Source organism: Lineus longissimus, chromosome 3, assembly GCF_910592395.1.
Source record: "Lineus longissimus chromosome 3, tnLinLong1.2, whole genome shotgun sequence".
Taxonomy (NCBI): domain Eukaryota; kingdom Metazoa; phylum Nemertea; class Pilidiophora; order Heteronemertea; family Lineidae; genus Lineus; species Lineus longissimus.
In genome coordinates this window covers 7,100,857-7,125,992 of record NC_088310.1, presented here as the reverse complement: position 1 = coordinate 7,125,992, position 25,136 = coordinate 7,100,857, and the positions used below count along the sequence as shown (strand labels likewise).

Genomic DNA, 25,136 nt, shown 5'->3' with positions numbered 1-25,136 from the left:
ATATGCAGGTAGAAGGACTTGAGGGAACTATAGGGGACCCATCAGAGAAAATAAATATTACATCCTTTTCCATTGACAGTATTGAAGGAGCCTGTCTGCATTGCTAAAATTTCTTGGCTGTATTTAACTTTTTAGTCCTCGTGGAGCAATATGGTAGCAGAATATCACTTTTTGTTACAACACAAGCAAGATCACCCCACGTAAACAACATGTTTTTCAGAGACATCAGGCAAGTTTTGACCAATGTCTTGTTGGTAACATCAAATGAGTTGGCCATTTTGTTCCCCCACAACAGAGCACCACGACAAGGGGCGCGAAACAGGAAAGAGGCTCTTACCCTCGGACTTTGGATGTGGTTCTGTCTCTTTCAGCTCGCCTGGCACAGCCACATCTGTGTCAGATATGTAAGGAGACAAGTGCTCTGTGGTGTTCAGGGTCACTAGGAATCGAGGCTGGGTCGGCGTGGCGGGGAGCTTCGTTGTCGATTTCACTGGTTCATCTTCTTCATCTTTCCTCACCTGGAAAACTGAAATAGAAAGGGTATGGTGATCTAGTGATGGGAAACTGAAACTAAAGTGACACTCAATTTTTCATCATGGTGTAACGAAGGGGTATTCCAACCCCAAAAGTAGGATCAATATCAAAATGACCTCGGCAAATCACTTACTTGGTTCTGGCACCATAAATGTCTTTATAGCCAGCAAACCCCACTTCACTGGCTTGGAATCGCTTCCTATGGCGATAATCTGAAATGCCAAAATAACAGAATTTTGAAGAGAGTAGCCAGAGTGAGTATTTTCATACTTCATCATACTAGGTCTAGTTCAGAATAAGTAAGTGGCCATAATGGGCCACATAATCTTGTGAGTTGCAATGCGGGACTTGGCTGCTTTTGTCCAAGTCTTTTTACTATCTTTTAAAGATTTCATTGCATTCACTTTCAGGTTTATGATAATAACTGTATAACTTACTCGGACACCATATTCCCTGCCTCCGTGGTTGACAGTGATCACAGTCTTGGTTGTATTCTGGAAAATATGTGAAATTTTCTTAGACGTATCCATGATAACACACAACTGATCAGCTGCTCTGGGCCACACTCCCACAGTAGGGGCAGGGTGAAACAGGTTGCCTCAAGCCCTTCAAATAATATGGGGAATGGTCTTTTTGTAGGATGATGGGATAGACCAAAAACCAGCCAGGTTTCTGGGGCAGACCCCACATAATTGAGAGGGATTGGGGAAAGTTCAAGGAGAATAAGTGCTGTGATTTGCCAAAATTGCTGGTCGGATTTAAGTTTGGACCTTTTTATAAGGAGACTTTGGGACAGTTACACCTCTTTTTCATCAGTAAGGGCAAATATGGAGTCACTAGGACTTGTCTCTTAGTTAAAAACTGCAGTGATTCGCATTACCACAAAATGCAGGATAAGAAGATTGGACTAAACAATCAACAGATAAAAAGTGTCAACTTACAGCAGGCACAACTGTTTCATTTTCCACCGACTTGAGGGCGGGTAAAAAGATTATCGGGCTGACCAATCCCCACTGCAGGCGATACTCAAGAAGGAACCGGGATGTCCCAAGATTGACGGGTGGCGTCCACGATATCTCGACATCGAGAGTATTGTTGATGGGAACTGGCATCACACCCCGCACAGGGTCTGGGTCAATGGCTACAACACGAAAATTAAACGAAAAGTTACGATTACTTTTCCTTCCTTTCCCTTTGCACCAGAAGGAAACTCATATCAATGTAGAGAGAAGATCGATCTGTCAGTTTAATCTCTGTAAAGGGGTATGCCATTGATGTGCATTGTATTTGATTGTGGCTCAGGAAAATGGAGATACACAATGCTACAGTGCAGTAATTATGCATGCAAATTTGCTGAAACTTAGTACATGTACTTTCAATATTTGTGTATCTGTCTTCGCTGTGGTTAAAATTTTTTTTGATTGAAAATTTGAACTTGATTGAAGTATACGTACATCCCATTGGTGTTGGACATGGATGATAATTGTCGATGGACTTGCAATCTGGAGAAGAACGTGGACAGAATGTAAACCTTTAGTGTAAATGTGGGTGACCGTGGATGGCAAGGAAATGTGAGTGTGGGGAAGTCAATAAATTGAAGTTTTTGAAAGTAGAAAAGCTCTCAGCTCAATATTAATTGGTCTATCATGAGGTATATTTCAATAACACATCTGTAATAACTGTAGAGGATCCTCACCTGATAAGTCAAGAATGAACGACCCTTCTTGACCCTTTGTCCCGCATCTTGTGACTGCATGCACCTTGAACTCAAACCGACACCCAAATGCTTTAGATAACACCTTCACCTCAAGGACATTCTTGCTGCCTGACTGAAATACAATGCATAACCTTATATAAGAGAGCTTTTTGCAGGAGAATTTGGTTTCTCTCAAAACCAGGTCAAAAAAATCCAGATAAGAGACTTGCCAATTGCCACAAATCAGTGATGTGACCATTACAGGTATGACATCCAAAATGTTCAGATTGAGACTTCAACATGGACCAAGTTCGCCCCAATAATTCCATGCTGAGTTTGCTGTAGCTATTAGGCCATGGGCCAAGTCGAAGAAGAGGCTTGGTTTTTTAATTTTTGTCAACATTTTGGGGGGCAGAGTAAAATTCTCTGTGGATATGGCCAACAGCCTAAATGCGCAGTTAAATCCAGTTGCTCCAAATCAAAAGATAAAGAAGCTTACCTGATAGTTCACCAATGGCAATGGTATACCGATCACCGAGTTGTGATTTGTTGAATTACAGATCTTACTCGATGTTGGTTGAGAATACTTTGATATCTCGGTCGTATCATTCCAACCTAGTGGTAAAGATGAAAGCAAATGAGATATCACATCTTTACATCTTGCAATCATACATGTATCATTACCTTCCACAGGGCCAGTTAAAAATTGCTGGGTTCCTCCTACATTACAAACTACTCAAATATTGTCTAAAGAGCCAATAATGACCCATTAGTTAACTCACGTGCTCTCGACTCAACACTTTTCAAAAATATTTGCAAATCAAATAAATGCAACCAACCTATTGGCGATTTCCACGTGATCACAGCCTTGAAGTATCCAACCTGCCCGACGTTTCTGTTCATCGCATCGTAGTACGGCCCGGTGATATAGGTGGGGCTATGGATTGGTCCGGGCCTAGGAAGCATAGCGTCAGTCCTGCTGACCACCGGGGAGTAGCCTGATTGTCCAAATCGATTGACCGCAGCAATCCTATAGTGGTACCTCTGACACACATCAAGATTGCTGGCTTCATAATGCTGCTGCCAGGTCTGAAGTACAATTGCAAGGCAACACACTTAGATTTTAAGATGTTACTGGGACACATTGGGTGGGAGCTAGGATAGGTTAGAGAGTAAGAGAGCTGCACCGTCGTCCAATACAATGGGCATCATGACAGCCTCCTAACAATTGCCTAGAAGAAAAGCTGAGGTTGTTCGGCCATGTCATGAGAGCCACAGGAACGCCTCCAAATATCATCTTGCAGGGCACAGAAGAGGCCATCAAGCCATCTTACATGTGTCCTGCCCTTGTTCTTTTGCCACCAACTCGTTCCAGGCACCAGTTTAGTAGCCTCTTTGGGAGTCCGTCTTCTTCCATACATAGAGCATGTCAGCACCAGTGTGATGCCATCTGACCCCAAGAATGTGGCACAGGCTGCGGCTGTCAGAAGCATCAAGTATATTTTCTTCTGGAGTTGTTGCCAAGGTTTCGGTGCCGTCCCGCAATAACTAGAGAACCTAAAAACCCACTCACCTTAGCCAGAATGCTCCACGTACTACCAGCACCAGAACTGAATTCTATCACAAATATCAACGAACTATTGGACTGGTCCGCATCATCCGCACTCCACGATATGTCAACATTGTGGACGCCTGATGGATGGACCCTGGGTGCAGTTGGAGCTGCGGGGACAATACCTTGAAGTAGATACATTGCAAACTTATATATACGCTTATTTTCTATTATGTAGATCCCGAACTATTTGTAACGCCGAATTCAAAAGTATATTGACGTTCCCTAGGTCACAGGCCATGATGTCCTCATCGTCATCAAGGTGCGTCGTTGGTTTCAGATAATTTGATCTCTATCTTTCATCTCCTTTCATCACCACTACCTTAATCTTGTCAATTTTGCATTTACTAAATTTGGAAATGTCAGCCAACGTACCCGAGTTACCTCATCAAAGAGAAATGACAATCACGTCAGAACGATGTCTCCAAAAGACTTAGCAACCTGAGCATTGTCTGTGTCCAAGGGGCTTATCCCCCTGAGTTTAATTTGTTCTTCAGAATAGGATAGTTCATGATGATATAACGTAGTATATAATCACCTAGCCTGACTAATTAACTTAACGAGCCCGTGAAGAGGTAAATCGATGGATTTCGCTCCAACCAATTAACAGTACAAAGGGGCGATGGTTATTTATTGCAACATTGGCGTAAAATCTTTGCGGTTAACTTCTGCTTTTGTAGTACGGGGCAGTGGCAGGTTTAGGAGTGGCGCATGAGACTTGAGGCTTGAGGCTTGCACCTTTATGGGGTGGAACTACATGAGGTGTGCACCCCTTGACGTTTTCGTTCCAGAGCAACAAATCTTCATGGCCCTCTCCGCGAGAGGCTTAGAACTACCAGCGGCTGATCCAGGAAGAACAAGAGGGGCGTGCATTGCATTTCTTATCCAAATTCCTGGTGCATTCCAAAATTTCAGTCTAATTCAAAGATTTTTCATAAATCAGGGAGAGGGGTGTGCGTCTGGTGCATCAGGTGCCTCCTTGGTTCTGCACCTAACTACAGTAGAACCTCTCTATTAAGGACACCCTCGGGACTGACAAGTGCTATCCTTTATAGAGAGGTGTCCTGATTAGAGAGGTCAAATTGAAAGGAAACTACCAATTTGAGACCAAAACTAGTGTCCTTAATAGAGAGGTTGTCCTTAATAGAGAGGTGTCTGCTAAGGGAGGTTGCACTGTACTTCTTATTTCAGCCCCAATAAAATAAATATTTTCACTTAACATCATTAGCAGGGTACCTCTGCCATGTGGCATTGAATTCAGAGGCCATTGATGCCATTACTGATGCAATATACTAATATGACTGAAATGTATCCAGTAAGCAAGATACATGTAATCAGTAATTAGGAACTATTACCTCAAGTCAATATAATGGCGTAAAATGATCAATCGCATGCCCAGGCACCTGAGATTGGTATTACCACACAAATTCAAGAATTAATAAAGACTAGTCTTTATCAATTCTTGCTAAAAGGCAATTCATTAAGATATTAATAAGCGTAATCATTAGCCAACAGAGAGTATAGGGAAGGAAATTCAAATGTTAGTGGCACAACTTTCTTTTGAGGGGAGGGGATGAGACCCTTGGTGCTGATATGGTGTTATAGAAAAATATCATTTGATTTCTTACAATAAACGGACGATTTGAGATGATACAGCTGTTGTCTAGTTTGTAATTTTTTCACCAGATGCCACTACTCTCATTTGTGAGCAAAGTGACTCATAAATTATGAACATCAGTCAAACTAATTGCCACATGTTACTTAGATGAAAAACAGTTGTTTAAAAATTCATGTCATTCTTTAATAAAAGAGATTTATCTTTTGATTAAAGGAAGTCTGTTTGTCAATCGAATGCAGGCCTATTGAGATCTTCTTTTCATCTGGACTAGAGTGGGTAATTGGCCTGGTGATGAGCTCACTGCTGGCAGATGTCCTCAAGTGACTATCACACCATTCTATGAATATCAAAGGGACATGCACTCAAATTGAATCAGGCTGTAATTACCACCTACCTGGAAAAATTACCTGGTAAAGATATATTAAGTTATGTAAGACATCTTTCTTACATGCAGAATAAGTTTTTGGCATAAATTGAATATAAAATATTCATAAACCAATCTGTTCTGTCTAGGCGACTGGGTTTCAGCTCGTGGTTGAGTGCCAGCCTTCTCAATTGTTCCACAAAGTGTCCTTTCCTGTCATGCAAATATTCATCGAAAATGAATATCAGTGTTTTTTTAAAGATAAAACATGTATCTCTATAGGTTAAGAATTGTCTGGCCGATCCAGCCCCTAGCAACCCCTACAGATTCACACTCAAACTTGACCGAACAGGTCTTAAAATGCACTGTCACAAAGGGAAATATCAAGTTATGGACCTTAAGACATGACTGGGGCATTATTCATGAGCACCCATGCAGCAGGAAATATGTTTCCTGGGGGCGTCATCAATTAAGGTTATATTTCAATCAATATCAGGGTTTCAAATGTCTTGCCTTTATCAGAGAGAAAGAAATGTTGACAGAAATTGGCTGAAGATAGTGCATTGTTTAATCGCGGTATGCCTGAAATGCACAGAGAAATACGCCAAGTTGAGTTGGAGTCTTGAATTTGAACAATGGTTTATACTAATACTGTGTTTTCACTTTTAATTTTATAAGGTAAGTTTCTGGCCAAACACTCCTGACAATGGTAGAGTAAGGAGTGCACACTTGCCATTGACCTTGTATAAATGAAAGAAGAGTATACTCGACCTTCGGTGAGCTGCATGTTGACCTAATTGGGCCACTTCAAGCCTTTGTTACTATATGTCAGACATGTGTCCTTTGTTGAATTGGGAACTAACAGAAGATCATTCCATCCTCAAAGGTATCAAGATTCACACAACAAGTGGTTATGTATAGTGACTCAGATTCGGTGGACGAATATCGCACTGATATTCTTTTCATCATGAAACTACTGTAAATCTGACAGTGCAATTTTTAAGGTGCGTCCAGGAGAGCAGTGCCAAATTTTCTTGCTACCAAAAGATACCACTGAACCACTCCTCTCTCCCTCTGTCTAAAAGAAACCGTCATCCAAGTAACAATGAAATAGATTACCGTAATTCAATTTTCAAAATCAATGAGCACAGCGTAGAGCACAGGGATACTATGCTGCATTTAATGACGGACATTACGTTAACTGGTTAATTAACTGTCCATACCAATCCCTCATTTATCGCACCAGAGAGAAGGCTACTGTACTTTAACCCTTTACACCTTGGACTTATGACCATCCCAGAGAAGACTCTGTTAGTTCAAAAAGTTGAAAATTTTAACTAGAATTTTAAATTTCTTGTGTAAATGCGCACTCAGCGCAGTGCTTAGTATATATCAAACATGTTGTGTAGACAGTGCAAATACCAAACTTGCATTGTATCGTACTATAATGCTTCATATCGAGCTAATCTTTTTACCAGTAAACTTCAGATTATCACATACAGTGAAACCTCCCTTAGTGGACTCCTCTCTATCAAGTACCTCTCTATTAGGGACAGCACTTGTCAGTCCCGAGGATATCCTTAGTCTAGATTGATTGACTGAACAGAACTGTGACTGTTATTGATATTTGATAACTGAAAGACCCTTACTGGCCTAATTCCCCACAAAGAATTAATAAGAAGGAAACACTCAGAATTTTGACTGTTCCTCATGCTGCTCTATCATCTTCACAAGACACTGAGGATAATGCATTAAAGTGTACAGCAGGAAGTGTAAAAATCTCGCAATCCATTAGTCCACAACACATCAGGGAATCGTAAAAAAGATATGACAGAAAGTGATTCGTCACTTTCCATTGAGAACAAACGTCTTTTGCATGGATTCTCATTATTGCCATGTTCAGTTTTCCGTAATCGAATCAAAGAAATTAGCTGTTCAAATTATTTTACGTTGCAATTTACTTTCACAGCCTTGATAAGTTTTTTGGAATACTACAACAATTTACTACAAGAGTAGAGTACTTTGTGGCTTTGAAAGAAGAACGATTTTGCAACTTACGCATGTGGTTAACCACAAAGGATTGAAGTTGTGTGCCGCCGTACCATTTTTAGCACTTTAGACAGGAAATTTGGGAGATGGCTCTCATTTTAAGTTAAAACGGTTCTTGACATTTTCAGACACAAGGCATAGCTCCATGAGTATAACTTTCCAACAGTCTGTGTCCACGAGGGACAGGTGAGAGCATCCTGTGACAAAGAGGACCACACAATGCCTAATACCTTTCATCATTGTATAACTAAGTGTTTTCAATACACTCCACCTCTCGATATTTCAAATGGCTACCCTTCAGACACATTGCAGCACATGGCAAACCTCAGATTCTTAGTATGGTTTTTAAACTAGGGGTAGGCTGAAGTGATCCAGTCAAACACGTAGGTGACGCTTGTTGATTTGTTTTCAACAATTGGCATATTGATAACAGAAACAAACAAGCATTGCAAATTTCAATGTTGTTTTAAAAATGTCCAGGATACGATTATGCAGTCTCCTTGCAGGGGTGGATACAGGAGCTGATTAGGGAGAAAGGACAGATCATCTGGAGGACATGTTGAAATAACATGACAGATGAAAAAAGGCCTTCTTATTCTGCTTGCTATGCTTTTCCAGAAATGCCGTCGCAGGATATTCAGTCATTGTTGCCCAATAAATCAGACTGCAACAATTTTAATCTTACTTTTAGATTAAAATTTTTTTGAACAGGTCACAAAACTCAGGCTTCTGATTGTGCTGTTTCCAACTCGAGGAAAGAAGTTTTAAAAAAGCACAATTTACATGGAAATATATTTAATATTGTTGCAACAGGCATGAATTTGGAACATCTGCTTTGAAGAGGCTCAGGATAACTTCAGGATGCGGTTAGATATAGATGAGAGTTCCTCCAACAGCGATCATAACAGAACAGACAGCTGACAATAGGTGAGTCACGAGGCGTTGAAGAATAACGCCGTGTGCCACACCATCACTTCAGCCCTCCTCGACAAGTTCAAAGACCAACCGAAAACAGGAAATTAACTCTCTGTGAACATCACGATATTGTCTAACAGCATTAATAATCGTGCCACGAGGTGACATACATTTTGAAAGAGCAGGAGTTTGAATGTTGAAGTGTTTCCGAAGGATTTGAATTGCTGAGCGAAGTGCGTTTGTTGGAATTGCCTGTTGATTATGAAACTTCTGAGGACTGAACCCTTTTTTTGGTGCTCCGCGCATTTGTGTAACTAAGCGAATTGCAGCGTTTTTCTCATATTATCATGTCTCATTTTGCAGCTTATGTCCTTAGGGCTGCAGCCGTCCAAAATACATTACTTATGCACTGTAAAACTTGCACTGGAGGAGTCATCCTGAAGTGTTCACAAACTGTTGTCATCCAGAAACTGTGACCCATTGTTTGAAAAGAGCGCGAATGGGCAGAATTGTCATGATATTTAATTTCTTTTGTTTGAACAATGATTAGAGTAATAGATATCATAAGTGATTGGTAATGAAGCATTATTTTCCCTATCCACCTCTTAGTGGTATTGCCTTATCACACCGTGTCAAAATGCCTGAGAGAGTATCCACATGGCTGTTGTCACTCTGCCATAAAATGATCTTGGATAAAATTGCCTAAGTCCTTTATGCGTTTAGGCTGTTTGCAAAATACACGGTTACTGGAAAAACTCCTATACTGCAATGCGGGAGACTGCAGGTAGAATTCACAGTAGGAAAACCTCCCATACTCGTGACTGCATCAGGAGTATACTGCATAACCAAAGCTATTGTGAGAAATGATTCGCTATGTCAGCACATTAGCACCAGCAACTTGTATCTTTGAGGAGAACAACTTACCGGTAGCATTTGTCAGATGGTTGCATGTGGACACACACTCGGCTGATTTTCCCTAGAAATGTAATTAACAAGCAATTAGCGCCGACACATACTTGAATACAGGTTTTTCTTGTTTTGGCCTTGACCCAAAGAACAGCATAGGTCTGGCCTATACTCAATCGATCCTCAGTACAACAAAATTACAGTTTATTCTCAGAAACTTGAGTAGGCCATACTTGCGTTTGCAATTTTATCAAAACTCTATTCATTTTGTAACCTGTATTTACTTCAGGCAGATGCTAACAAACTACACTTCCACTGGGACATTTTAAGTTTACAACTTAATCCCCCAACTGTGCATTCCAGTCACCTAAAGACTATACCAATTTGACCCTCAAGCTCCACCCTATAGTGTCCCTTAAAGAAACTCACACATTCTTGTAGCCACTTGTCGCCAGTGAATACTTCACATTTATGAGGGCAGTCTCTCTGGAAATAGAAGAAGATTCACACGAATAAGCAAGATTTTGCGTCAGGCCTGATCCTTGATGAAGAACATCAAGGAATTTAAGATTTACAGGAATGAGTGAGATTCTGCTTAAGGCCTTGCTCCTGAAGAACCCCAGGTGAAGAACATAGATGAATTATACTAGCCAAATGACACAGAGCACAACTATAACTACAAAACTCTTGTGCTCCATATTCCGTTACCGAAAATGTCACAGTAACTATACCATGCACCGTAAAATTTAAAACACTGAAGAGGAAGAAGTCAGCTTGGAAATGTATCGTTATGTTTTGGTAGTGAAGATGGCTGTGGGTGTTGGCATGAGCATTTAGCTTTTGCAGCTAGACTTTTGTAGTCAAAATTTATGCACGGAAAAACCTCACGAGATATTTGCCTAGCAAGAATCATCAACGCAATTCATTTAAAAGTAAGAAAAGGTGACAAAACCACGACAGTTTATCGTGCGTCAGTCCTTGAGTCTCCTTCTCCCTAAAAGGAGGAAAAGTCAGCATCACCCTGTAAACCATATGATGTCCAAGAACAAAAACAAACTCTCTCTCTGCCCATTCAAGCTTCAAGTTCAATGGTCTTAACCATAAGGCGCTTGACTTCTTTAACAATGAGCTGCAACCTAAATTGCGATTCTGGTCAACGATTTTATAACTTTTGTCTCAGTGACTTTCGTCCTCTTTGTTGATTTCAAAAGACTTATCACTGCCGTGGGGTAGTAACACCAACGATGACCTAAAGTGTTCCTGAGGTGATAATCTCCCTCTAGGCTGATTCTTCCCAATAGAGGAAATGAATTATATAATCTATGAAAGTAGCAACGATTGCAGCAATTGCGGGACTAAATGGAAGATCTCATAGAAATGTCATTAAACGGCTCCTGGTGAACTACCCGTTTTCCTGTTGATGAAATGTTTTGAAATATGCACTAGCATTATAGCTTTGAAGCCAGTTGTTGGACACTGATGTAGAACAGCTCAGTACAGTGATGGGAGTCATGGATGCTAAAATTTGGGATGCATGCAAAAACAGTTTCAGATAGCAGATACAGCCAAACACTGGATATTAACTTTGGCGTATTCTGTGTTATTTCCTGACCTATCTATGCCTCTAGCTAGTAAAGCAAGACTTAGGTGTTCGGATTAGCCTTACCTCCAAAAATCCCAACAGGAAAAAAATAATGTTTTGGACGCTCAGTTTATGGGTTGGCAACACAAAAAAAACATGTTAAATGGCATATGGAACGACCATGTGTACACATTTTTGGGCCTAACTTGAATATTCAGAAACATCTCAGATCGGTGGAAAAAGAGTATCTTTTGCAATGCCAAACTTGCAGTAAATTCATTAGCACATGAAGACATGGTGTTTTAGGGTAACACAGAAAGAGTTTTCATTGGCTAATTCATTTTGCATTTGCATTTATCAATTAATGATAAATCAGTGCGAAAATAACAGGCAAATGGACGCCTCGCATGCACACGATTCACCTTCTTACAACCGCAACTCTTGCTGCGCGCAATTTAATTTGTGCTTGCTGATTGTCAAATCTAGTTTCCCTCCATCTGATGATACAGGGAATTAATTCAATTTGTAGTTAGCTATTGCTACCCTTAGCGGTAGTGACCGCACACAATGTTTCTCTCGACGCGTGATTCACATGCGTACGCTAGCCTGATTAGCAATCCAAGGCAACACCTCAGCATAACAACTCTGGTCCTGCCGCTTCTAGCCTCAGTAGAAATAGATGCGCATTTCTTTTCGGTGTTGTAAAGTGCAGGGGTCCATAATTCAGAGTATGATGGGGAACAGGACCATCACTTCTCAAAATTTCACAGAATTCAAAGATCATTTCGTAATCTAGAAATTTCAAGGCCAATTTCAAAGATTTTTCAGAAATCACGAGAAGCTTTTTAGAAGAAGTTTGTTGTAGAAATTACTGCGGTTCAAAAAGGGTCATAACATACTGGTTAAAAGTACTCAAAACAGCACTGTTCTCAAGACAAAGGAAGAAAAGCGCGCCAAAATCAAACACAAGGCGTCATTTCCTGGTAGTCTGACACCCGTTAATAACACGGTACAGGAAATTTGTCGTCATTTTACTTGGTCACAAAATCTGGAATATCCCATGACCAGTTGAGTGAAACTTCCGTTGGTAACGAATTTGGTGAATGGCCAAAATAAGCCTCTCATGAGCACCATTAACCCTCTCAGTCATAAATTAGATAGTCTGAAGCAATGAATTTGACAAACTTGTTTTTCTCCCGAAAGATTTTTCTGGAATATCACTTCAAACTCTTTCTTGTGATAAATGAATGAAGCCAATCCTGCAAGTACTAATTTCTTACTCGTGTTTAATCTAATGGAAATTTCATCGAAAAAGTTTATTTCCGTAAATGTTTTAATTACTAGCTACCAAAGACTCAGTATGATTACAAGTTTGAAGTTTTTCCTCGAGAAAACTCGCATCGAACACTGTCTTGATGCGCATAAAGAAGACCATCTATCCATCACACGGATGCAAATTGCTGCAGTTCTGTCTCCCACCCACAAGAAGGTCTGATTAAAGTTTAATTGAATTCCTCGGGAAGGACACGTGCATCTGAAGAAAATCTGCGGTCAATTGGGTTGACTTAATCAGCATCGCTCCTGTCAAGAAAGTTGTTGTTTACTGAATGCCATTGTGTTAAAGGGTACTGAATGCCATTGTGTTAAAGGGTATTGAATGCCATTGTGTTAAAGGGTACTGAATGCCATTGTGTTAAAGGGTATTGAATGCCATTGTGTTAAAGGGTACTGAATGCCATTGTGTTAAAGGGTACTGAATGCCATTGTGTTAAAGGGTATTGAATGCCATTGTGTTAAAGGGTACTGAATGCCATTGTGTTAAAGGGTACTGAATGCCATTGTGTTAAAGGGTATGCAGTGTTTATCAAATAGTGGATCAGGAAAATAGAAATGCAGTTATACACGTATATATTATACACACACATATATGCTGAAGTGCAATTATTATCAAACCTACATGTAGTATAGGAGCCGACATCATCAACATTTCTGGAGCAAAATGATTGCATAATTGGCATTGATCAAGTCCGGAAATATCCTGTGTGTATGAAATGATTGTCCATTATATAAAAGACAAGAATGTTTTCTGATGTCTGTTACACTAGAATACTATGCCAGATTTGATACCTTTGATGTAAAAAATATCAGCTAGAAGTGTAAAGTTTTTTTTGAAACACCCAGTATACCTTACATCCATTGAAGTCCAAAATGACTCTGTCTTAGCTATTCATAAGTGGCTGTTTTCTCAATGCATGTAATGTTAAATGCATTTTATTGCCAGTGCTATTATGTAGAATTTTACCATTTGTAATCAAATTAACGCCAGGGATCCATAATGAAGAGGTTTATAATTCAATTTCTCCCCATCCCCCTCATTACATACCATGTCGCAAGAGCAACCAAGTCTCTAATGAGTAAAGTCAGAGGAATTTTTAAGGTCTACTTGGAAGAAGACTGTTGTATTGAGTTGCCTGTATCTTCTTCTTTATCAAGGTGCGCAGCGGTGGTGTAAACTCTCAAACAAAGGGTCATGGGTTCAAACCCTAGTCTGGTCTTGCAAGCGCGAGTGATCCTCAGTCTGAGAAGCTCTTTACCTCAAATTGCCCATAACTAGAGCGAGTTTACAGAGGCCAGCGGTGCATGAGGGCACCACTGTTGCAGAGATCTATAAGTGTCTGAGTTTAGCTGTCAGTTGTAGAAGTGACAGCTATTGGTCAGTTCAATCAGAGTTTGGCTGTCAGTTCTATTAGTAACAGCTGTTGTTATCTTTGGGTCAGTGAGGTCAAAGTTTGGCTGTCAGTTCTATTAGTGACAGCTGTTATTATCTTGGTCAGTGGGGTCAGAGTTTGGTCAACAGTTCTATTAGTGACAGCTGTTGTTATCTTGGTCAGTGAGGTCAGAGTTTGGTCAACAGTTCTATTAGTGACAGCTGTTGTTATCTTGGTCAGTAAGGTCAGAGTTTGGCTCTCAGTTCTATTAGTGACACCTGTTATTATCTTGGTCAGTGAGGTCAGAGTTTGGCTGTCAGTTCTATTAGTGATAGCTGTTGTTATCTTGGTCAGTGGGGTCAGAGTTTGGTCAACAGTTCTATTAGTGACAGCTGTTGTTATCTTGGTCAGTGAGGTCAGAGTTTGGTCAACAGTTCTATTAGTGACAGCTGTTGTTATCTTGGTCAGTGAGGTCAGAGTTTGGCTGTCAGTTCTATTAGTGACAACTGTTGTTATCTTGGTCAGTGAGGTCAGAATTTGGCCATCTGCAGTTCTATTAGTGACAACTGTTTTTATCTTGGTCAATAGCTATATATCAGTTCTATAAGTATCCAAATTTCAAATTCAATAATTCTGAAATTAGGACCAAGAGTGTCAAAGTGAAAAATTACAAGCATTTGAAGGACCATTTGAAATGGTCAACTGGCATCATTGCAGGAATGCGACTACTAGATTTCTCGTCCACAAAAGCCAACAGTGAGGGAAAACATGACCCCTCTAATTTTCAAGAGCACTCAAAGCCACTTGAGAGGGCCGCAACCACAAAATAGTGGAAAATGATACTATGGATGGTGACAGCTAAGATGTAGTGGAGATTCACCATTCAGGAAAAATCCCCATTTTGAGTGCTGTTGAGAATTCGGGGAGTTGTGACCAATTCCACCGGTATGCTTGTGTTGCTATTTCATTAAAATGTGAAATAAAATGGCCATGAATAATTATTTTATTTCTATCAATGCACAAGATGCTAAATATCTTGACTCTTGTTTTTAAAATCAAGTTATACCACTTATTTATGATAAACATGCTGAAGGCAACTTAAATCTTTGATAACATCTCTGATGAACTTAACATTAGGTTGAGGATTTTGAACTGTATTGCCGCTAGGCAATGAAATAACGGAACACTGCGATGAGTTTCGAGTTGGCACACTGAATGCGAACCCAAGGTTCTGAGTGTTCTATTCTCCCCTTTTTTGGTCATCTCTTTTTGACATGAGGACTCATTTTCAAGATACAACAAACAAAGAAATTGTGTTTGGATATCGTTGCAAAAGCATTGATTCAATTCCTCAAATCAAATGCCAGCATCGCCCTGATTGGGTGCAATTGCTCTGCATGGTACTAGGGCTTGCAGCCAGTGAGGGGTAATGTCTTACTCTAGGTGGTTTATGTGCAGGGCAAGAGAGGCAAACTGATTTCCTCAGGATAAGGTTCTCCTGGGAGAAAAATTACCTGGGCATAGTGATGCTAATATTTGTGTCTGATTAAGGGTTTTGTAAGAACGGCAGGGTACTGGTACGATTAAGAATAACCTAAATGTTTTCTTCAACTCTGACCACCTCTTCTCGAGGACCTCTTCACCCCTCAAAAATTTGATACATTTTTAGTAAATATCGGCACGGGTAAATCTCTGGCTATGTGTTTATCAATGTGATTCAGCAGCTCTATGCATAAGTAATGCATCAATTTGCCTTGGTACCGCTCAGCGCCCAAGTCTAAGACATTACCTCATTAACAGATTATTTGCTTTGTATAACGACTCTAATTATTAATTGCCACAGTCAAATCGGCCAATTCCCACCAGATTAAGACCAGTTTCAGGTTACATATGGCGAACACAGGAAGGTAGAGGTCCACCGGGGTACATCCAATGGGTCACTGGGCGGTAATCACATCGCGAAAAACGATGCGGGGCTAGCCATCCATGAGATTCCCAGTGCACAGAAAGCAATTCATACTATGCCGTAGTAATAGTACAAATGAGCATTGCTTGGAAGAAGTTGGAAATGTACCATAGTTAGCATCTAGCCGCAAACATTTGTCTTTCTTCTTTAATCTGAATTATTTGCTGTAGTCAGGGTGTTCCCTTGAAAATGCCTCAGCACGCTGGGCCAAAACAGCACGAGGGTCACTAAAATGTAATGTTACCTTCAATGAAACCTTACCACTTCAGTTTAGGGGGTGCAAGATGACGCCAAACTTTTCTTCTGTTTTCCCATAAGGTTGGATTTTCAGCTTGACCTCTGGACGTGCTGACTTCATAGTAATTTTTGATGGTGAATCTAGACTGCACAGTCAAAACTGTACATAGACAGTTGGCAGAATGTTACCGTTCCTTTTCAGATGCATCTCAAAGCCGGGCATCCTCAAAATTGAGGTAAGTAACTTAACCTTTGTGATTGGCACTGGTAGTTTGGACTCAAGAGTTTTTGTTTTGGAAACACACAGTTTAATTATCTGTAACAACTTCAAGTTGATTTCGAGTTCATAACAATGCAAATTAATCTTGATTGCACTTTTGCCCAAGGCATCAAATCTAGATTTGAGATTGGTGACCGAAATAGACTGCGAGTTGAATATGCACAAAACAAACTGATTGATCTGGGATTCTTGAAGGAAAATATCCAAGATATTCATCAGCGTAGAAGTCAGGGAAAATACACATAATATTTCATGTCAGGCAGCGATCAAACTACAGTCTTAGAAACATGATAAATGCCCTCTGGGCTGAATATTGAGTGAAGTTTTAAAATGTAAATCTATGTGAATTCTGGCTTATCATCTGTGTTATTATATGTCATCCTCCTTGCGCATGGCAGGAACTCTAAGTATCGATGATGTTGTTCTGTCCCTGCTTGAATAGCAGAATCTCAGCTGTTTCATCATTATAAGACATTCAGTGCATACTTTTTTATGGAACTTAAAGACATGGTTAGAACAGACTATTAGTATAGAGTATATCTCCTAACATCTTGACCACCAAGGTTTTTGCATCTCATCAATACCACGGCTACGTTTAAAGGGAGTATAGACCATGATTTTCAGGATGATTTGCTCAGGGAGGTTCCAGTATGTCAGCATCAGGTGAGGTCTAGAAATTCCGATAGTGCCAGTTGGTATTGGACTCTTTTAAGATTTCAACTTTTTTAGTTTTCTAACTTAATTCTGAGGTCCATCTCTCCAAGACCAGCTAGGCCCAGCATCTCGCCCTTGTTGCTAAAACGTTGGGTTACCACCTGTTGTACACCCCATCATGCGTAGTATGGCTGTAAACGCTCTAAATATTGTTATGCTTTTATGTTTGCATAATGTGGACATTATTAGTATAAGTTATCAAATTATTCAATTTGATAATCATCTGTTCCAAATGGCATTTTTCCCACTCCTGATGACCCAGGCTTACATTGGTGACGACGCAGTCCTAAAACGAAGTCTTCATGAACAGTGACCACATTCACATGGATTTAGAGAATTGCCCAGTTGCCCAGAGTTGCCCATGTCCCCTCAGATATGTTTTCTGTATGGGCAATGAAACAATGCACGTGGCAGTGAGGATTGTTTGTCCCGCACAGCAAACTGGTCCGATATGATCAAGCTGGCAATCTGGGCAGCAAAGCTCTGCCAGAGAAAATGCGTCTGGACGTATGCCAGACAGCATACTCCTAAAAGTGTTGACAATAACCCTTTCCTTCTTACTACCCCCAAACATATTCTGTTCCACATACAGCCTTGCCCTTAGTCCTCCTTTAAGTGAAATGGAACTTGAAGTGTATTAGAATCATCACCATTTCTCATCTGTTGAAGGAGGTAGCTCGATGCTGGTAGGCACTTATGATTTTTACCGTGTCCCCATGTAGAGGGCACTATCACCCTGTTTAAACTGTGCACTTTAGACAGTTTAAGGAACTCTTTAAACTTCTATTGTGCTGGTTATATCTCAAAAACTCTTCTAGTTTTAAATTCTGCATTTGAGTGAGTTCCTCATGATGAAACCTTATTTTGATGGGCAATTTGCGTGCCAGCTATTGTTTTGATTTGATCCAAAATCATCACAAAAAATTATAAAAAACCTTTTCCGAAAAATTTCCAGTTTTCTTTTGGTACATGTCATTTTACTGCTGTGCAATATTGCATGGGCATCAGTTGTCTTGGCTTAGATGGCTAGCTCATTCCGACCAAGTGTTTAAAATTCATGAAATTGACACATGACAGTGTAAATGGCTCTGGTGTCACAGTCAATCTGTTTCACTTGATTAAAGTTGCCATGATGTTACACTGATAGATGCCTAGATGAAGACAGGCAATTAGCACTCACTCAATTTATTATAGTTGTGGAGAGAAGGGATGGACAAAGTCATAGTGGTTTGTCCTACAGTATCGCCAACCAACTGAATCCACTTTCAGCAAAATATAGGGTAGAATGGGGTAATTGTAGCCCTGGTTTAATTGTAGCCCCTGCCTATGATATTGATTGATATCCCCATGCATCAAACAATGCAGGGGCTACAAATAAACCAGGGCTACAAATACCCCATTCTACCTTATGTGAATACTGGAAAATTACGGTAATGTTTGTGAAGCCAACTGTTTGTGCTCCTTTTCATTTCGTGGCAGACTAAATTCCATGTTTGCAGCCAAACTGTAAAGATTGATGCATTTGAGTTGATGTTTTAGTGAGCTTAATGTTTACTGCTGCTTGAAAAAAAGGCTGAAAGAGAAATTGTACATTTGATCAAAAATCAAATTACAAACCTTTTGGAGTCATTACCAGAGTTTTGATTTACCAATTTTCTAGGTTTTCCTATAGATTTTTGTTGTTGAATATTTCAATTTTGTTCATGTATAGCTTGAGAATGATCAGGCCGTCAGACAAAACTTGGCCTACTGTCAATCTAAAATGTTTTGTACTATAGAGTGGACAATGTGAAATATAATGATTTTGAGTAGTTGAAGTCATGGTCCTTTTACACCTGGATTTCCAACGATTCTGATGAAACTTGCCACATCTGTTAAAACGCTTTTCCATGAAATAGTGAAAATTGTATCTGCGTGAAAGCATCCTAGTCCTCAAAATCTAGGCACTATCACTGATAAGTGTAATTCAGAAAAAATAAGGTTATCTAGGGGTTCGATAACACATTTATGTGAATTTTCATGAAATGTGGGCAACTATTCTACTGTTCGCCATCACCTTTGGGCAGCGATGATAAATAAAGCTTGCTCATCTCCTGTATAAGGGGTTGTTCTGTGATGCATACAAAATTGCTCACAAACATTCTAGAAACGGTGCATGTTGGTCTATCTGTAGTGCCACCTTCATGGGAAATCTGTTAACTTTTTAGTGCAGGCTAGGAATTATTTCAAGGCTCTCTACTTTTGAATGTGGAGTAAGAGATATGCTTGGCCAGCATTATAGAAACAAAGTTCCTGAATAGAGGGCGCAACATACACCCATCCTACAATACATGTATACTTGAACAACCTTTGGAATATTTGTGTACATTTAATGATGCAATCAGAAACTGCCATCTTCTACCGAAGAGATAGAGTTTAAGCCCTGACCCTACTCCCTGAATTCAAGGATTCAACTCTTCAGATTTGAACTTGAACTCTAAAACCCACTGGACTTTTAATCCAAGCTTTAAATCCATGACAAAAACAAACACTTAGCCTGGAGTTTGAAATTTCAAGAGCAGGAGGATAAAAAAAGAGATAGGAGGTAGTTTGAGTCAAAAATGGGCATTGTTTGATTCTTGACAAAGTCAGACCTGGAAAATCGATAAAAGTTTAAAAACTATTTTGGAGGACTAAAAGAGCACTTTTAAGAACACAAGCTAATTATCTTCAGATAACACATATGTACCAAAAGGAGCATTAAAACCTTTTTTCAAGAACAGGGGTACGTTTTTCAGAATAGGGGTAACCTCACATGCACCTCTATTCCTTTTTCAGAATAGGGATACATTTTAAGGCAAAAGAAAGCATTGGAATGTCTTACTCCTCCATCCTAATACCTTAAAAATACACCACCAAAATCCATAAACTCCTAATAAATGTTCAAAGCAAAAGATTTTTTGTTTTTTTTCTATTCTATGTGCTCTGGGCCTTTGGCAAAGTTGATTTTATATCGAATTTCATTTTAAAAGAATAGGAGAAATTCTTGAATCGGCACGTTCATGATTGGCAAATATGAACAAAGTATGTTGAAGAGTTTGATTTCACACCATACCTTGTTGAGCATACTTCTGTTTAGTCAATTGGAAAGTCATACAAGTGCTTTTATCACCATAAAACTTTTGTGAGAAGTTTTTATGAGATGTTGTAAAAATAAAACTGGACAGAAATGTTAGCATAAACTGTCTGGAAGAATGAAGGTGTATGATATTCCATAGGGAAAACACTCTGCCCTGTCCAATGAAGGCTAAATTGGCAGGCCTAGGCAGACCACTCTTCCCTGGATCCTGTTGATTAAGGGTTGACTGAAGGTACCTGCACTTTTTTTTGCTAGAATTTGAAATCCTAATTAGAACTCCTTCCAATTCACTTTCAAGGGTGGGAGTCTGTTTTCAGGAAAACATAGAAATATGAACTCCATGCACCCTTGAAATTGGCATCCGCTTCATTTTGAAAGACTTCTAATTGCTTTCGGACTTAAAGTTCTAGCCAAAATATCCAGTGGTCAACCCTTAAGACAAGAAGACTCCCCACTCTTAGATGTCTTTTGTTGTCAAATGGCCTTTTTCCTGTACAATGCCAATTTCTCTTGAAAGGGACGGCCCATCTGTTCAAACCAACAATATTATAACAAATTTTGAAAAACTACAATACAAACAAAAAACAACAAAAATAATCAGTTGTACTTACCAGGAACCCTAAATCTTTGCATCTTGCTAAACACCTTGCCTGGCAAAACTGACTTTTCATATGTAAATCCCGTTCTTTCAAATTTTCCTGCCATTCGTACTCCTTAATTTGTGCAAAACACTGAAAACTGAAAAATACCACAAACCACAAAGTTTGGTACACATATCCGCATTTGGTCGTCATGGTGAAAAAATAAACATTGTCACAAAAGCCATAGTTTTCATTCAGGCTGAATATAGTGAAAAATGCCTGTTGTAGACGCACAGATGTTAGGTCATTTACAGTATCTTTATTTCCACTTTCGCTATCCTTTTATCAGGTAAAGTTATCAAAGTTGTCCCAGGGAATTCGCTATTGAATCCTGCGCTACTCTGAGGCCCAATGCGAGTAACTCATTCTAGATTGGCCAACTGCCCAACTGTTTTGACAACATGTTCCAAGTAATTTCTTGATAAAGTGAGCTTTGATACAATGATAAAGTGGATGAGAGCCCTTGTGGTTGGGTCCCATGGGACCAGGTGGCGCAGGTAGTGATGTCATTGTTCAAGTGACAGGTGCGACAATGGTGGTGGCAGTGATATCATAATACCGCTACTTTTTCTGCACATGTTTTAGTGATGTTTTATAAACTGTTTTGCTGTTGGTCTTCTCATATTTTAATTCTTGATTTTATCAACTGCCTGGCCTTGTCTGTAGGAGATAAGAGGGGTAATTATAATTAGGGGTGGATCAGCATTTCTCATCAAAATTTCTACTGTGTTCCAAAATTTCATGGTCAATTTCAAAGATTTTCTATGAATTTGGGAGTTTTCACTATCACACTTGAACATGAAATACCAGGCAAGTTGAACGCAAATTCACACACTGCAAGAAGAACTTCTCTCCTTGAGACAAAACCATGCATTATTATGCACATCACATCAATTATGCAATAAACCATGAGCGAACGAATTTTCTACGCCGTTTTGAATTTGCTGCGATACCGTCTTGAACAGCGCCCTGTAAAATGGCTACATGATACTGAGCAGAACGATCACATGACATCGATGCTGACGCAGCTACCTGGTTAGGGACCAGCCGAAAAATGGGTTGGGGAAGATGTCTTGTGTCAAATTATCTGTTTATGATGGCAGGCACACAGATTAACTCTTTATGTCCCATTTCCTGCCAAGTGCTTCCCATACCGACAGCTGGGCATTGCAATATGTTACCCTGCAAGTGAGATTTACTGTTGAGGTTGGTTGGTCCACACGGGGCATAGCTAGCTTTTTTATCAAGGGGGGGGGGGGGCAAAAGGCTTCCCTGGGAGGGGGGGGGGGAGAATGACACTTTTTGAATATTTTCAGCCAAAACCATGGTCAAAAACTCGTTTTTGGTGACTTCTGCAGGGCAATTGCCCCCTGTCCCCCTCCCCTCTACACCCTGCGATATTATGTACTTTCCTGCCCCCCCCCCCCCATGACTGAAAAGTTAAATATGTCCCTGGACACCGACATAACTCACTTGCAGTATGGAATACCCAATGGGGGAGGGTGGCGAATTGCACTTGCAGTATGTTGAAAAATTATGGTAGAGGAGAATAACCGCCTTGAACTTAGGACCCCAAGCAAGGACCCCAAGGGCCATCTCATCAAATACGAAGATCCAGTAGAATGAATTAAATAGTGGTGAGCATCTGTCACCATAGCTACCAATCCATCAAGTCCCAAAATCATGAGATTGCTTTTGCTAATACTAACCATAGCTATAAAGTTGGCCAACCAAAATGATATAGACGCTCGTGTAGCAGTAACAAATCATATCCTATTGCATACAGCTCCATCTGTTCTGATACGGATGTATTTCGCTTACTACACACACCTCTGACCACGTGTCACTGGTGAGTTACCGCCCTTAGCAGTTCCAACGACAAACACGCGGTGGAAGCACCAGCTGCATGGTAGGCGACTGGTTGTGACATGATGACCTGAGGACAGACGTTTTGAAAAATAATGATTCGAGTTAATTTATGTGCAGAAACATTGCCAGAACGGATTCTATATGGGCATGAAGACGACAATAGCACAACCCTCTTAGAAGACCTTGTCAACCACTATCTCAAATCCACTCCTGAGCTATGTCCTAAAACCTATCCTCAAAGACATGGTTATTATCAATGGCACTACCGCAGCTCATACCATAGCTGGGACAAACTCAAAGGTCCTACGGATGCCCCTAAGAATGTGCTATATATTTCCGCTCCGCCAGCAATCAAGAACAATCATCCAATCGAAGACAAAAATCTTGTCGCTAGCAAACCGAGGAGAGAGCCAAGGCAAGTACGGATTGTGCTTGAGATATTCTCAACGACTACCACAACGTCCAGCCAAAATCTGAATTTTGTTGGAAATCACTGTGTCTTTCGGTGGATAATTAGATTTTTCGCTGGCATGCCGGAATTTAAGCCGCTTTCTTACATTTGATATTGGTAAATACTGTATGGTTAAACATTTACAATTCATGAAATTGGAATGACATGCGTTGAATTTTTGTTAGAAAGGTGAAAAGTTGGTTCATTTTTGTAGGTACCCACCCACTTGTACATTATGTACAGTGTACATTATGTACAGTGATTTGTACAGCAGTCATCTCGTCCTTGCTCTCAGTCGTCACAATCATGACATCTGTCAAATAAGTACCATTGTTTGTATCAGTATTGTGTGTCACATCTGTATTTGTGTTCGTGTGTTTATTTTTACCACAACAATCTGATGAATTCCTTTTTCCTCCATGTCTTAAAATCTGTTGTCTCACCACTGCTATGTCAAAGACAGGACAGTCATTTTGAGTACAGAGTGAAGTAGGCCTAGATCATACCATTGAAAGTACATTATGACATCTGTCAAGTGTCATGTCTGTGTTGCCTGTTCCAACCCTTGCAAAACATTAGCTAACTCTTCCTCTTTCTTCTCCAGGATATGGTTTCATTCTCTTGGACATAGGATTTACAATTTGATTCGAGCGACACTCCAAGTATTGAAGGTATGTCAATTCTCTTGTACACCACTGTCTAGTGGGTCGCTGGTTAGTGCAAGTGCTCAGAGGAAGACTTACTAAAGTTCAGCTGGAGTCTTTGCCTCTTTGGATTTGCTATGACTTGGCTGGGTTGGGTTGTAGATTTGCTATTCAACTTGGCTGAGCTGGGTTGCTCAAGAGAGTGTTGGGCACTGTCATACATGTCCATCTATTTACCGGTACATGTCATACAACTATATTCATGTCATGCAGTCATGTATTGCGTAACATCTACTTTATTCGAGAAATTATTGAGAAAATAACACTAGATAGAATTGGCACCAACATCTTTTTTTCAGTTTTCAGTTTTGAAAAGGTTGGGTCATGGCTGTTTATATTCGTGTCTCATTTCAAAAATTGTAAAACTTTCAAGCAAGTGTACCCTTGGGCACAATTTCTGATCCTCTTAGTGTGAGTCACATCTGAAATTCTGCCATTTGTAGATCTGGATGACTGATGATAGTCGAAATGAGCAGATCATGTGATAGTGAAAATTTTTGGAAAAGATGATGTTTTTAGGCTGTCCAAGTTATCAACACCAATAAATGTTTGATTTTCATATTCGATCGATAGATTATTATCAAAGGCGGTTAACACTGTTATGGCTGTTGTGGCATTCCAACTAAATAATGATATGAGTTCTGAGTCTCTTTAAAAACAGATCATACGTCCCTTGACAAAAGTGTCAACAAATCTGACGCAATAGGGTCCCGAGCCCAGTATTTTCCATGCTGATCCATATCCTAGTTTTCGCTGACCATAATAAGCTACCAGGTAATCGCACACATTCCTTTCTAATGATTGTATTGTGTTCAATGATATAACCGTTCCCTCCCGTATGTACACTTGGTGGTATGAGCTTACCAAATATGTCCATACCATGAGTTCACACACCTTAACAAAATGTATTGAATTTCTCCAATGCTCTGGGACAGTGTCATGTATTGCTGGAATCTAAATTTTTTAACGCTGACTAAGTAATCCTTCCCAAGGCCCGAGGATCCTATATTTTGACAATACTACATGTCTACTATTATTCTTATGTACATGTACCAGGCCTATGATAGCCAGTTAAGTCAAAATAATAGGCCAGAACAACGCTTTGAAATTTTGTTCCTACTATGGCATAACTTTTCAAACGTTGACTGACCTTTACCCTTAACCACCATTTT

General features: G+C 39.9%; 2 protein-coding genes across 9 annotated transcripts in view; one reads left to right on the top strand and one right to left on the bottom strand.

The window, feature by feature from the left end:
• Nucleotides 1-260: 260 nt before the first annotated feature.
• On the bottom strand, nucleotides 261-21,037 carry LOC135484623 (uncharacterized). The gene is made up of 12 exons (XM_064766257.1): nucleotides 20,911-21,037; nucleotides 10,124-10,180; nucleotides 9,713-9,764; nucleotides 3,804-3,967; nucleotides 3,070-3,319; nucleotides 2,730-2,845; nucleotides 2,231-2,363; nucleotides 1,989-2,036; nucleotides 1,476-1,675; nucleotides 972-1,028; nucleotides 668-746; nucleotides 261-526 (listed from the first exon to the last, which is right to left on the bottom strand). The coding sequence occupies exons 1-12, from the start codon at nucleotides 20,968-20,970 to the stop codon at nucleotides 261-263; spliced, it is 1,482 nt and encodes a 493-aa protein (XP_064622327.1). The 5' UTR covers nucleotides 20,971-21,037.
• Nucleotides 21,038-23,274: 2,237 nt separating this feature from the next.
• The window catches only part of LOC135485613 (spectrin beta chain, non-erythrocytic 2-like), a 78,500-nt gene continuing 76,638 nt past the window's right edge, over nucleotides 23,275-25,136 (top strand). For all 8 annotated transcript variants that reach the window (XM_064767838.1, XM_064767835.1, XM_064767836.1 and 5 more), the window contains exons 1-2: nucleotides 23,275-23,377; nucleotides 23,865-23,931. The gene's annotated coding sequence lies outside the window, so the exon portion shown is untranslated. The remainder of the gene's footprint in view (nucleotides 23,378-23,864; nucleotides 23,932-25,136) is intronic.

What these genes read in the sequence shown, in the direction of transcription:
- LOC135484623 (XM_064766257.1), bottom strand. Translation starts at nt 20,970, where the DNA reads ATGAAAAGTCAGTTTTGCCAGGCAAGGTGTTTAGCAAGATGCAAAGAT. An exon ending in GTTCATTCTTGACTTATCAG is followed by an intron (nt 2,037 to 2,230) that starts GTGAGGATCCTC and finishes GTTCTTCTCCAG; the next exon opens with ATTGCAAGTCCATCGACAAT. An exon ending in ATGTCCAACACCAATGGGAT is followed by an intron (nt 1,676 to 1,988) that starts GTACGTATACTT and finishes TTCGTGTTGTAG; the next exon opens with CCATTGACCCAGACCCTGTG.